General features: G+C 39.2%; 1 protein-coding gene across 1 annotated transcript in view; it reads left to right on the forward strand.

The window, feature by feature from the left end:
• Positions 1 to 224: 224 nt before the first annotated feature.
• The window catches only part of LOC104465534 (serine palmitoyltransferase 2-like), a gene marked incomplete at its 3' end in the record, with an annotated part of 53,527 nt that continues 38,980 nt past the window's right edge, over positions 225 to 14,771 (forward strand). Inside the window, 4 exon segments of the mRNA XM_010078626.1 lie at positions 225 to 415; positions 8,463 to 8,617; positions 9,656 to 9,804; positions 10,134 to 10,258. Of these exon segments, the coding sequence (XP_010076928.1) occupies positions 290 to 415; positions 8,463 to 8,617; positions 9,656 to 9,804; positions 10,134 to 10,258 (555 nt within the window).

Genomic DNA, 14,771 nt, shown 5'->3' on the forward strand with positions numbered 1-14,771 from the left:
ACTATGGGCTTGGTTATATATCAACAACTTGGCATCCCTGTATATGGAGACTGACAGGATTTGTCAGTAATGGCTGAACCTAGCTGGAGGTACTTCGAACTGGGCAAGGGGGATGCAGAGCTTGTAACTGATCGCAGAGCCAGGGACTGCTCTGAAATTCCTATCTGACATTTCCTAAATGAATCTCTCACAGCTGCCTTTCTTTAATTTTTTTCTATAGATAAATCATATTGTGCACAATGGAGGATTATACAAAAGGCCTTTCAATGAAGCTTTTGAAGAAACACCAATGCTGGTTGCTGTGCTGACCTACGTAGGCTATGGTGTCCTCACTCTCTTTGGATATCTGCGAGATTTCATGCGGCAATGGAAGATTGAGAAGTGTCAAAATGCAACAGAAAGAGAAGAACAAAAGGTAACCACTGGGAAATAATGGTCAGTGGGAACTTATGTGGCTGAGGGTACAGTTTGAGCATTTCTTTGGTCAGCAGTGTTGTTTAGGTTTTTGCTGTTTTCCTTGCCTTCTGAATGCCCCAGATGCTAGTACTGCAACAAAATGTTTCTTTTAGTTGAGCTCTTTTTTGGTGGAGCAGTTCCCTGATCTGGTTCACTGCAAAGCTGCATCAACAGTTACATCAACATGCTGAGAGATGCCCCGGCTGCAGAAACAAGGGTTTGGGGAGAGAAACTGCATATGCCAGCATCATCAACAGCTAAAGAAATCTTTACCGAAGGATCTGGTTAGTTTGACAGCAGCGGGAGGCTTTCTGGTGGCTGTGTTTTGATTTGAAAGTATGCTATTAATTCTCTTTAGAGCATACTATTATTTAACTCTTTAGCCTAAGTAGTTGCAAAGAAAAGCATGTGGATGAGAACCAGAGTACAAGCTGTATGATTTGAAATTCATACGGAGTCCAGAACACTAGCAGGTTGTCTGGTGAGTAATCTGAAATACTGACTCCTGACTCACTGAGAGCAATTTAAAATAATTATTTCATAATAAGAATAAGACCTATTCATGAAAGGTTCTGTTACCACATGAAAAGTCTTGCCTACTCCAGCAGTTAGTCTGGAATAGATAATACTGATTTTGAGTAGTTGTAAAAGATTTTGAGGCCTTTATTCCCCACAGGAATTAGTTACTGTTAAGACAGCTACCATTTAAATTTGCAGTTCGCAAGCTGTTCCCTGCTAACTCTTAGTGTGAGCCCTTTTAGCACTGTGAATACCCATGAGCTTTGCTCTGAAAGTGGAGTGAATTGGCTTACTCTTACTGATAAGGGTTCTGTTTATCTCAGCTGCTTTGTGGAACTGATCTGACTTATAAAATGTTAAGGGAGTTTGTTTTCCAGTTCCTGGTTTCTGGTTCTCTGTCCAGCCACGCAAGCCGTTGGCTAGCAGAAAATGGGGGGGGGGCAGAAGGGGAGCATCTCACTGATGCAAACAGATAACCGGGGGTGGGGGAAGGAAGGCTTCTTCGGAGGCTTTTTTCAAGGCAGCACTGGAGTAAAGTGCATGTCATATTGTAGTTGATTAGCTAAGATGCAGTAAACTAACCAGTGCCTAAAATTATTTCCCAGTAGCTTCTTTATGTGAGCATCGTGAGGCAGAGTTAAGCTGATTCATAGTGAGGCACCTAATTCCAAAGCAGAAACCTTCTCATAGGAGTTCAATTAAGAATAGGTCTTTTATATTGGTTAAAAGTGCAGGAGTTTAAATTTACGCTGTTTCCAAAATGCCTTCTGGAATCTGGAATCAAAATCTTGGATCCTTTTTAACAGTTACAACATCCGAATAAGGATTGCTGGCTAAATCTTAACTTGTTAACTCAATGTGTTCATTGATACCATTTGAGCTACTCTGGTTTATGTCACCTGAGTATATGACACGTTTGTATTTTTCTGTATATAAACTATAAGCTGATACAGACAAGAACAGTCAAACAGTTGCAGAAATCTACTAAGACATTAGAATAAAGGTTTAACTATTGGTCTGTACTCATGGTACTTGAGGCTTGTAAAGGGGTAACTGAGGTACTGTTGCAGTTACTTTATACTGTAGTTATGCTGTTTCACAGGTTCTGTGAAATTCTTGTTCTGTTACCAGGGTGCAAGGTGCCAAGACTGCTTATAGCAGTCCCTTTTCTGTGGGAGCAGTCATGGCTCTTTTGTGGGAGTCTACAGAAGGAGGACCTTGGGCAGTAGGTCGGATTTTGGAATATATTATTGATATTAGGCTCTCTGTAAAGACTGTCACAGAGGATGTTCAGGCACAGAGTTTGCTAGCAACTGATTATCCTAGTTCTAAAAGGAATTTAGCCTTGAAATTTTTTGTAAATTAATTTTAGCATTGCATCTTCCCCTGAAAAACATTTATTTGCTTAACAAGCATGCCTCCCACTCAGATGAACTGAAACTCTTTGAGTTTGTGTGTTGGACATGACTTGCAGGGAAGAGGTGCATGTGTTCTGTTTTTGTCTTGTACGTAGGACTTCTGTGGATGGATGTAGTAAGAAATGCTATTTATGTGAAGGATCTGTTTGCTGTGGCATGTCATGAGTAAGCCAGTGAATACTGTGTAAGAATGAAAAATAGGAAATCCTGTTTTAAAAAGTTTTGGTGTTGCAATCTCAGCCTAGTATATTTCCCCAAATGACCTTTCTAGTGTTAAGGTTGGAATAGCTGTTTCCGGTATCAGACAAATAGAAAAGTGATCATGTGAGGTCTAGAACATACAGTACTTTTCCTCACACTTTGGTGCTTTAAGCTTTGTTTGCCTGCAAATGAATTGGTGAGACCATGTTGCAGCATATCTAGTGTGGGAGCCAGGTTTTAGTTTGGTGCAGGGGGGTGCTCAATGACTTGTTTTGAAACAGTTTTTCATGAGTTTCAAATACTTGAATCTCTTAAGCTGCTGGCTGACAGCCCAATCATCTTTTAGTAGGAAATGCAGGTACCATTACGCAGAAAAGGCTCGAAAATAACTTTTTTTTATTAATACATGCAAATCAGAGGAGCCCTGCGGTTGCCCTGGGGTAGTCACTGGCAGATTTGTGACCTCTATGTAGAAAGTAATATTTTTATTATTCTGAAGAGCCAGCTAGATTATTATTTTCTTAAATATCAAGCAAAAGGGTTCACTTTAGGTCTTGAAATAGTTCATAAATTGCTTAGGTGAAAACCTCAAAGCAGAGGCAGTGAGAGTAGCTGTGTAACTGAACAGTGTGTGACAATCTGCTTTGTGAGCAAAACAAAATTACGGAGTGCAAGGAAGTATTTCATATGGAGATGAATTAACTTGTCCTGGAAGTCGTGAATTTAAGTCTTTCCGTAGAGTGTTTCTGAAGGTGATCACAGTCAAAAGCATAACATAAACTTAGGTCCAAAATGCAGTATTAAAAACAAACACAAAAAAAATCCTGCTTTGAGTTTTTGTGTGTTTTGGGGGTCAGTTTATTTCAGTAGAGCAAATCCTTCCTTAAATTGTCACTTAATGTTGCAATCTCAGTCTGTGCATCAGAACAAGAAACTGAAAGTGACCGAACTAATTTGCAGAGTAGGCTTTCTAACAACAGGTCTGTATTGGGACTCTCTCTGACAGTGGGTAAATTCCTTAGAATTTATTAGAGCCTTGCACTGAAATTAATGATCCCAGGAAAACCTAATATTCACTCACTTGTTGGAACACAAAAGGGTGAAAAGGGACAAGCTTTGCTAGTACCGATTTCCAGGAAACAGACTGATGGGTTTTGGCTTTGTTTAAAATATATCCAACTGGGCTTTTCCTGGAAACCAGTGTTGTGTAGCACGTCTTCTCTGAAGCACTATCAGTCTGTTTTAGGCATGGGAAAGTGGCAAGATTAACAGTTCTCAGTTACCCTGGAATAAGTTTGTGCATACACAATGTAATGTAATGTCTGGTCATAAAGTATAGTTAAATCTGCAAAATGCTTGTAGGATTTTATAGGCAGGATTAAAACCACTTTTATCCTTCTTCTGGTCCAATTTGCCTGTTGATTACCTTGTATGTTTTTGTATATGGGACCAACTGCCCAAATTTGGTTGGTAGCTCTTTAACATACCTCTTTGAGCTCAGTAGCTTGCCCAGTTAGAACATGTTTCTAGTATCTGGGGTTTTCAAACAGTTGTTCACAGGAATCCAGCTGTAGGAGTATCTCAGGAGCAGTGAACTGGAGTCTTTTGCTCAACTTTTTTTTGGCATCTGAGGCCTCCTGGTGGTATAAAGGCTACCCACAGTTATTGCTCTGCTTTTTCTTGACTCACATAGCAGTGAGATGGAACTAGTCTTACTGCTTCCTTTTAGAAGCCTCAAATTTGTTGCAATTGTCTACTTGATTTCCCTTCAGAGTCAGTTTTGTATTATCAGGGACTGCATTGTGTGAATTGCAGATAAGCCCAGCTTGTGCTCATGGCACCATTTGTTAGCTTAGGTGCAACACTGTGAAAACTTGGCTCTAAAAGTGTCCTAATCACTGCGTTGGCATGTTACTGTGCCTCAAGCTAATGGTTACAAAGCTCTTATTATGACCTTCAATATTAATTTAAAATATGATGAAATCTTGGATTCCCAAATCACCTATGCTAAGGTGCTGCTCCCCAGGGGAGAAATTTATTCTTAGAATCATAGAATGGCCTGGGCTGGAAAGGACCTTAAAGATCATCTATTTCCAACCCCCCTGCCATGGGCAGGGACACCTTCCACTAGACCAGGTTGCTCAAAGCCTCATCCAGCCTGGCCTTGAACACCTCCAGGGATGGGGCATCCACAGCTTCTCTGGGCAACCTGTTCCAGTGCCTCACCACCCTCTGAGTGAAAAATTTCTTCCTAATGTCTAGTCTAAATTTACCTTCTTTTAGCTTATACACATTCTTCCCTTGTTTCCCTCCTTCTTGAAGTTGCTATGCCTTCTGGGCTTCTGGGAGACCACTAGAACTTATGTTTCTTTGTCAGGTGTAACCTTATTAATAGGGGGTGTTTTCTAGGCTTAAATTTTTTTCTTGGTTCAAAGATTGAAAATGTTTAATTGCCATGAGGAATTCAAGTGGTCTTTTTTGGTGTACGGTCCTCTCTGTTCTCCATCTGAAATGCCACACAGTACAAAGATAGCGGAGTGGGGGAAACAACTGAAAAATATACCAGCCATCAAACCATCTCGTCCTGTATGCCAGCTCCAAAAGTCAGTACCAGTTTATAAAGGCACCCTACCATTTCCCTTTTTTATCCCTACCATTTCTGGTTTTTGTGTTCATAGATGCATGGATCATGAGAAGCCTCTGGTGGCATTAGGATTACTGAAGAAATAGATGCTCCTGTTTTAATTTCTGACAAAATAACACTTCCTGCCTGTTCTATGACAAAGTTACTTGAAATAAGAGCTAGCTGAGGGTGGTTTATTCTGGGAGGGGACAGACAACAAAGAGGTGGCATGAAGCTGGTGCCTCACTTAGAGCTCTTTGCTATAATCTTACAGCTTGGAACCTCTGAAGTCTAAGGCTAGTGTCCCGTATTAGACCTTAATTCCCTTACCCATAGTTTGTTGCTTGAATTCTTGTTGACTTTTAAGACACCTTTTTTCCTTATTGTAATCCATTAGGATCAGAGAATGTCTGTACTTCACAGTTAAATCACTTTAAACTTAGCTATACCCTTGGCTTGTAAGATCATACTTGCGTTGTATCTCTTGGTGGTGTCAGCCTGCTGTGGGTGATTGTCTTTATGTCACCACTTGAGCTTGTTACTCTTCCTGCTTTGTCAGCCTGGGTTTCAAAATAAAACATGCTCTATGTGATCAGTAATATGAGATGAGGATGGACTTCATCAGCCCAAGCATACCTGCTTGAGGTGGTATAATGACTCATTTCCAGACTCCACTCCTAGCCAAGAACCTTGGCTAAAATCTCAGTTGTTTCCTGGGTCACATAGTTAGTGTCGGTGAGTAACTACTGCAAAGCTGAATTCTCATGCATAGATGATTAAGAGGAGTTGAAAGTGCTTAAAAGGATCTCAGTAGATTACCATTAGACGTAAAAAGTACAAGTCCCTCAAGTATTCATCTTCTAATATGCCAGAGTTTCTTTTTGATCTTTTCACTTCCCCTGCCCGACTACAAATGATGTAGCAGAGGGTTTCAGACACTTGTAGATAATGATTTCTATTTTGTGTCATAAACCAAGATCATCTTAGTATGTTGCTACAAGTACTCTCATGCGTATCAACACTTTCTAATAGGCTACAGTAGCTATTTAACTTTTCATATATGAAGCAAGATCTCAAATGCATGTGTCAATACCAAGATGTTTTCCTCCATTGTAAAGTGGTCAGTTTGTTAGTGATTCAACCTTGAAATGCACTTTCTGCCTGGAACAACATGAGATGCTGAAGTCCAGGAAGGGTAGAGCTGTGTAGCTACTTCAGAAGACTAATGATTTTCTAGGGGATTACAGCTTTGTATTAGCTGACCTACTGCCTCTGTTAACCTCCCTTGACAGAGGGCCTTCAGAGAAGACCTGGCATGTGAAATAAGCTAGGCTTAAGTAGAGGAACACGGAAGAAATAATTTCCCTTCTGTGCATCTTAGCCCATAGAGATCCTGTTCCCACTGTCTGTCTTGGCTGAGGAAGGACATAGTTGTGATTCCCTGGAGGAACGATCACTGTCTAAAGTTGGTTTGTTTTCCCATAGCTGAAATTATAACAATTAGTATCTTTGTACCTTTTTGGCATGTCATTATGCACAGGCAAATCAGAAGGGGGCTTAGTGCAACTATGTCTGCTTAGAAGTTGGCACTTTTGGGCTCTGTCTTTCCTGTGCAGCTTCTGGTAGGAGCTTCTGGATGCAAAGGCATGGACCTAGATGGTTCCTTTACTCCAAACTGAAAGGACCAAGTTGTTAAATCATTAAAATAGGAAGGTAAAGAAAAAAGTAGTCTTCCTGCAGTCGAGCATTGTAAGTAAATGCTTGTTAGTGCCCATTTGTTTGAATTGTTATTAAAAAGCTGGTATAAGTGCTCCCAGTTTTGCTTCAGTGGTACAAATGTCAGGCACTGTAATATTTGGTCAGAAAGATATTCTTTCTTGCTTATCCTGTCACCAAAAATAAAATGCCCCTCACCATGTTTGCATTTCTCTTGTGAAAAACAGGAAGAAGTGCTGTGCTGGCTTTTACCTTTGTCATAAATTCTACTTTTTCCTTTTGCAGATTATTAAAAAGGCTATTTTTTTTTTCAACGGCAGTAAATGAATTATGTTCTTATCACTACTGAATGTCAAACTTCCTTTTAATTGAATAGTAATAAGGAAATCTCATGACTTTGGACCATTTTAAGTGGGCCAGAAAAAAAGTGTTCTTGAGTGCTCAGATGTCCTTGCTGTCACAGTTAGTTCAACATTCTTGTGTCTTATCCATTCAAGACAGTCACTTACTTTTCCTGAAAAATGTTGTAAAGGAAGCTCGAATTCAGGAAATGCTCATGCAAAAAAATCCTGTGGGGGCCACATGCCGATAAGCTGTGCAGAAGAGAGCTGCCATAATGTAGCTACTAGCTTGGATTCAGAACAAAAATGGTCAAAAGTTCCAACAGTAACCTCTATAATAATGCTAGTGCTGCTATATTAAATGCATTTCTTATATACAGAATAAAATATGTCAGAGTGCCTCAGTTTTCAAATTCTCATAGAGAATGTATTCAGTAGAGCAATGCATACTCTTTGGTGCCAAAAAGCAATTGCATGTTCCCTTGCTCTGCTTAACTCTGAAGGTTGAATACGATTCTCTGTCAAAGATGATATGCCCATGCATTTCAGGAAGGGTGTTATTGTATGTTTCGAGAGAGATGGTCTCCTCAGCTACCCAGCAAGAGTTAGAAAGTGAGACAAAATATTTCGTGTCCCGTTTGAGTTCGGAGAACAAGAGCTCACTATGTCATTAGGAGCTCCCAATTCAGTTTCTGTGTTCTTTCAGCACTCCCTCTCCTATACATTAGAATTCCTTGAGGCTTTCTAAGTTGAAGCATGACCTAATGCTGTGATTTTTTTTTTTTAATTTTTTTTCCTAGTTGTGGTTGATGGCTTTTAGGTTCTATGAGCTACTTAAGTTAAATACAAATAAGCATCTACTGTTGAGGAAATGTTGGGGGCACGGTAGATTTGCAAGTTGAAAAAGTTTGGAAGTCAAATCTAGCAGATTAATCTCTTCAGTTTTGCTGCTTTCTTTCCTTCAATTAATTTTGGACTGGAACAGATTTCCATTATTAAAAACACTTGGCGTGGAATTGGTTTCAGGCCTTGTGATTAAGAACTCTTAAAGTTTTGTTGAGTTTTCTTGATTTTTTTTTTTCCATTTATAAATTACATCCAACTTACAGAAGCAATTTATTCCTCTTATTCCTAGTTTGCTATAATATATATTTACCTTTTACTTTGAGTGCTTTTGATGTGTTTCAGGACTTTGTCCCATTGTACCAGGATTTCGAAAATTTCTACACCAGAAACCTCTACATGCGCATTCGGGATAGCTGGAACCGTCCAATCTGCAGTGTGCCAGGGGCCAAAGTTGACATGATGGAGAGAGTTTCCCATGACTATAACTGGACGTTCAAGTGAGTCAAAATTGAAGACAAGGCTTCCAACAACTATCTTTAAGTAGAGGGTCTGTAAGAACCAGTGGAGCTGTGAAACGTGTTTGTTTTGAGCTTTCCAGCAGCTTGAGTTGATGAATTTTGCTCTTTTGAAACACATCTGGTTACTAAGGTGATGATTTGTGTATAATCTTTTGGGTGCTTACTAAGGCTCCTGACTGTGTTCTGATTTCATGGACATGCACCTATAATAAAATTAATACTTTTGTGTGTGATGACCAGAACCTGGAGTAGATATTTTGGATTGCACTGCTTCTTCTGACTTTGTGTTCATTTAGAACAGTCTTGACACTTGAAGTAAATGTTGTTGCCTGAAACTGAGTTTAACACAATTGTTTTGAGTCAGAACTGAAGCAGTCTGTAGAAGCAAAATCAGAAATGCAAGGCCAAGGATTTTTACAAATATCTGTTTGTATATGATACGGAAGTGACATATCACAAGTGTCATGTGAAAAGGTTTGCAGTACAGTACTTGGTAAAATGAGTCATGTCTGTCTTTAGCTTTCAAGGGCAAGATAATTAGAACTTTTTTTCCTCAAAACTTCTTCATAATCTCCTTGTCACATATTGTTAGCACAGCAGTGCCAGATGTGTTTCCTTTCTGTGGTTAGAGGATATCCTGCTTGAGGGGCTACCAAGTTAATTGATCTTATTTTGTAAGTGAAAAGGAAGTTGTATGTTTCTGGGATGGAGGGGGGACATGTCAGAGAAACAACAAATGGTTTGAGAAGCCTCAAGCAATTCTAGATGTGATAGCAAATTAATCTTTTAATGTAAACTCTTCTGGGAAGTAGTTTGAGACAGTAAGATAGGGAAAGCATCTTTTTCACTGGCTGCTTCAGTTTTATGATGAAAGGCAGTACTGAAATAATTTAATGGTTGGTTCTATTGCTTTTTAATATCTCAGTGTATATCCTAGGAAACTGAAAAAAGAATATTCTGGTGTGGTTCATTTTTTTAATTGTGAGTGTCCTAACTTGTGGTGGTTTTAAAACACAGGTACACAGGGAGAGTGATAAAGGACATTATTAATATGGGTTCCTACAACTACCTTGGATTTGCACAGAATGCTGGGACTTGCCAAGAAGCAGCAGCTAAAGTTCTGTCCCAGTATGGAGCTGGGGTGTGCAGCACTAGGCAGGAGATGGGTAAGTTGGAGCAAGATAGGATGTTCCCTGAACATATATTCCAAAGTCTGTAATCTGCTCAGAGGTCTTTTAAACATTACTTGTTCCAGCTTTTGAACTTCAGACTAATCAATAAAGAAGCTTTTACTTTAGTGAAGACAAATTGACTTGCTGGGTTTAGTTTACATGGCACAGCAGTTAGCTCAGTTATGGGTTTGGTTTTTTTTTTTTCAGTGTTCCTTTATGGGCCTTTAAATAAAGAGCAGCCTGGTAGGTGGAAATTTGTTATTGAGTATAGCAGTAGCTAAAGCTTCTCCTCACTCTGAATTTCTCATTTGTTTTATGTGCAGGAAACTTGGACAAACATGAGGAGCTGGAAAAGCTAGTTGCCAGATTCCTAGGTGTGGAATCTGCAATGGCATATGGAATGGGGTTTGCAACCAACTCTATGAACATTCAGCAAGGTATGGCGTAAGTCACTGGCAAAAGCTCATCTAACAGAGTTTCTGCTGGTTGGGTTTTCTAAAAGCTCCTTGTTTGGTTTTGTTTTTCTTCAGTGGCAACCCCTGCAGATATTCTCTCTGGAAACTGTAGTTGATAGTATGCATCTCTAACCTTTGCAACAGTCTTTTTGGCAAAGAGCATCCATACGACAGGTAGTGGCAGTCCAGATCTTGCACTCTTTCTGGGAGGGAGCCTGGCATGTTAAGGCTTGCTTCCTCAGGCCACTCTTTCGTGTATGAACTGATGGCTGATTGACAGACTGATTGGCTGTAGGTATTTTGATGCTCTTGAGACACTAAGAAGTGACCTTGTCAGTGAGACACACAGATAAGCTGAATTGCATGTTGGTATGTATAGAATTTATTATCTTTGAGTGACAGCTGAAAAATCCTTCCTTTGTAGGAGCAAAATCCTAGTAGAAAGCTATTAGAGAGAAACAAGGTCAAATGTAAAGACTAATGTCTACTGTGTGTCACATAAAACAGTATGCAATGCAGCCTGAGTGTCCTGCATCCCAAACTATGGTTTTTTTAGTTATTGGAAGATGAAATGTAAGGGAGCTCTTTGCATTTTCTGATGCAAAATGTATGTTTTCCTGGTTCCTACTTAGTGCAAATACTGGAACTGTTTCCTCTTTTTGAAAATGATTCACTGTTAGCCTAATACTACTAGACTATTGGATTTCTTTGTCCTTGTGTAATTAATTATTTCCCCTTTATTTATTTATTTTCCCACTTCCTGAGATCACTTTGTAAATTCTTTCACTTGTGATATCTACAGATAAATTGCTGCCATGTTCTTCCCAACAACCTTTCTTCCTGGTGAATCTCTTCTTGACGAACTGTAGTGTCTTCCTGCATGCTATCTTATTTGTAACAATGAAGCAGCACTGTCTACATAACGCCCCTTTTCTTTTGGTCTGTTAAGTTTTAAATATCAGATGATTTCCATAATGAAAGATGTTTTTGAGTCTGATGCCAGAGAGAAATTCAGTGCTTTGAATCTAGTCTTTCTGGAGTCAGATACCTCTGCAGTGCCGTGATTTTGAACATGTGTTAGTCCTCACATATCTTTTACTTGCATTTTTCTGCTCGTTGTCTTCCCACATCTACACAATTTTCTCTTCAACAGAAAAATTATTCATGATTTGTGAGACCTTTTGAATTCAGAACACACACGGTCAGATAAAGTTAAATAGATTTCTGTCTGCTGTAAGTCAGTACAAATCGCCCATTACTGCAAAGTTACTGTCTTTTTTTTCTGTGTATGTGAATCCCACTGTATATCTTTAATAGCTTGTGAGAATATCCTTGATACACCTTGCTCGGCTCCTTAATTTTCACATTTGAACTTGAACAGGTTTTACGACAATTGAGAGAATCTGAACAGTAAATTCCACGGCATGTAACATACCTATTTTTATGCACATAACTTGCACATTTATGAAACCAACTCTTTTCATAAATGGATACAGCAGTCTTGCTGTGTTAGTAATGAGCATACTTAGTTTTTATGCACTTTAATTAAAGTAGTAAGAAGCTTCTGCCTCATAACACTAGAAGTGACCTTATATCAGGTGATACTTCAAACAGAAAATGCTCTCTTCTAAAGAAAAGATTTCTTGTTGAATGAACTATTTTGCAGTTCAAAACATTCACTAAGTGGGGTTTTTTTTGGCTTGCTGAAGTTGCTTTTCACTGCACTTTTGATTTCTTCATTGTCTACAAATAAGGACTCACATAAATCCTGAATTCTGGCACCACCCAGTACACAGTTGGCTGTGTGTGCGCAGCCTGTTTGGCAATGCTTTGATAGAGTCCTCAGTAAAGTCCAGAGATTCCCATGCTTGATTAAGCTCTTGGGCTTTCATTTTTTCACTACTGATTTTGTTTCTCTGCATGTCCTACATAAATTTTCAGGTGCAAAGCTGCTTGGAACATTAATTTTTGGAGGTTTGGCAAATATAATCAGTACTGACATCTCCATGTGGCCGGAAGGAGTTTTTTTGGCAGTTACTGATACAATTTGGAGCTGATCATTATTTAAATCATATCTGGGCACCTATATTGCAATTTAATTAGCTTAAAACACAAACCACTGCAATGAAGTTACATATATGTAATACCAGACCACCTGTTCTGTTTTTGCTTTGTGGAATCCTTAAGCACTTGGTGTATGTGGCTACTGAATCTTCTTTTAATAGTAACAGATACAATTTGACTATCCTAGGATCCAACTCTACCCCATAATCTGGTCAGCATTGATCAGCAAAAGGAATTTAAAAACTTCATCAGCATTACCTAGTTGATCCTTATTCCCTCTGCTGTGTTAACAGTAGCTTCTACTAAGCAGATGCTGAAAGCAGGTACAGTTGGTTTACACTGAAAGTTGTATTTCAGCTCTGTTGAAGCATCACTCAAAACAGGTCTTTCTGCACCTGGCAGTTTTCATCAGGAGAGACCTGCTGCTGACAGCCAAGTTGTTGGCTGCCTAATACAGTCACTGCCAAGTACGCTGAGTCTAGGCCACAGGTAACGTGAGATTTGAGGATTGCATAGTCAGAACCATTTGAGGGTAAGCTGGGCTCTGAAACTTGCCTGTTTGGTGTGTCATTAATATAGTTACTGTAACTAGCTAATAACAGTGTTCTGTCCTGCCTTTAGCAAAGAGCTTTTAATCATAGCTCTGGACTGACAGAAGCTAGATAATGGAGTTAGAGCAATGGTGGTTGAGGGATCTTTTTTTGGTTGTAAGAAAACAAATTAGTTTTCATGTAGAGTTAGTTTGTGAAATGAAGTGTTCAGAACTGAATTACGCAGTTCATGTATGGAGCACTTTGGGGTAAAATGTAGTGTTCATTTCGGTTTCCGTGTCTGCCTTGTAGGATGCATTGGTAAGTCTGATCTTCACTGACATGTTTTTCCTGATACCAGTATCGTGCTCTCCAGTTAGTGTTAGTCTTCTCCTGGGTACTCTCACAAATGTAAGTTTGCTGATAAATGCAAGTGAAGTCTTATCTGAAACTGAGTGCTGCTTAAATGATATTATCATCAGTGATTGCTACACTGTACCAGTGGCATCTTTGATCCTTTGCCCTCTCTCTAGTGGCAGACAATACTAGCCTCTTTTCTTTCTCTCCAGTTTTAAATTAATTTATTTTGTCCAATTGAATGTCCTCTTCTGTTTACAGGGGGGTGAGATGACGCTGCTCATCAATTTGTTGAATCTTCTTTCTCTACCAAAACTCATACTTGTTTTCATGGAGAAGCTCCTTCTGGACTATTAATCTCTTCTTTTTCTTTTAATCTATCACTTTTCCTGCTTCCTAACACTTAAGGATACTAGTGCTGGACTATTATATTTAGGTTTTGATACAGCAGTGTTTAATAGCAACGCCCTTTGACATAGTATGCGTAGACCTTGTCTGGTGTAGCAGTTACAAAGAGCAAATGCTAGTTGGAGATTTCGATGCTTCTTATGCCAAAGTCAGTAAAATATGCAGTGTGAATCCTTGTAACAGCAGTTTGAACACTTGAGATTTAGTGCAGTTTCTGGGAAAACAGTCTCGAACTTTCCCAGGATGCAGAATATTTCTAGGTACATTGCAATTCTAGTTCAAAATTTCCTTTATTGTCGAGAAAATACTCCTATTGCCTGCAACACCTCTTTGTATAACCGTAGGCAATGCTTTTCACAGTCCCTTCTCGTAACTCTCATTGCAGACAAGATATTTTCTTGACTCTTCACTCCACCAGTTGTTAGAGAAACATAGAATGAGCATGTGTTTAGTGTCAAATCTTCAACATCTTGACATGTTTTCTGGATTTTTAACTTAACAAAGACACTTCTAGAATTGCAGCAGATTTGCATAGTAGTTGGAGTGGGCCAAGGTTATCTAGAAATATTATTGCTCTCTTACAAACTAATCTCCCAATATGCATTCCTGGAGTCCACAGCAATAACACTGTGACGGAATGTTCAGCGTATCAGCTATTGACCTGTAATCATTGCTGCTCTCAAAACAAACATATCCTGTTTTGATATTTGTCCAAGGATGTATCTTCTCTTTTTTGAAAAAGCAAACAAATTCAATGTAACATTCAGTGGCTTGAATTGAGAACTTCTCAATTTCGCTCTGCAATTTTGTGTTCCGCTTCCTGTCTCTTGTATGTTACCTTCATCTACAAAGTACTTAATAGTTCTATTTGCTAAAGAAAATTAGTCCCTTTGGAACCACTGAGCACACACGGGTTTAGTCGGTAGTTACCTCCTAATGTAAGGAATAGTGCAACTTTGTGATAAGGTCTTTAATGTAGCACCACCGTAGACTTCTGAGTGAACTGTGGCAAGCTGCTCTGCTCTCTGTTTTACCTGGCTGCGTAGGAGGATGAGTACTAATCGTTAACGTGACATAATCAGACAGATTGAGCTGCAGGACTTCTGGGGAAAGTGAAACATAAGTGTTTTTTTCAGTTAGCAGCAGT

The sequence above is a fragment of the Pterocles gutturalis genome, unplaced genomic scaffold, assembly GCF_000699245.1.
Source record: "Pterocles gutturalis isolate BGI_N339 unplaced genomic scaffold, ASM69924v1 scaffold5906, whole genome shotgun sequence".
In the NCBI taxonomy this organism is placed as follows: Eukaryota; Metazoa; Chordata; class Aves; order Pterocliformes; family Pteroclidae; genus Pterocles; species Pterocles gutturalis.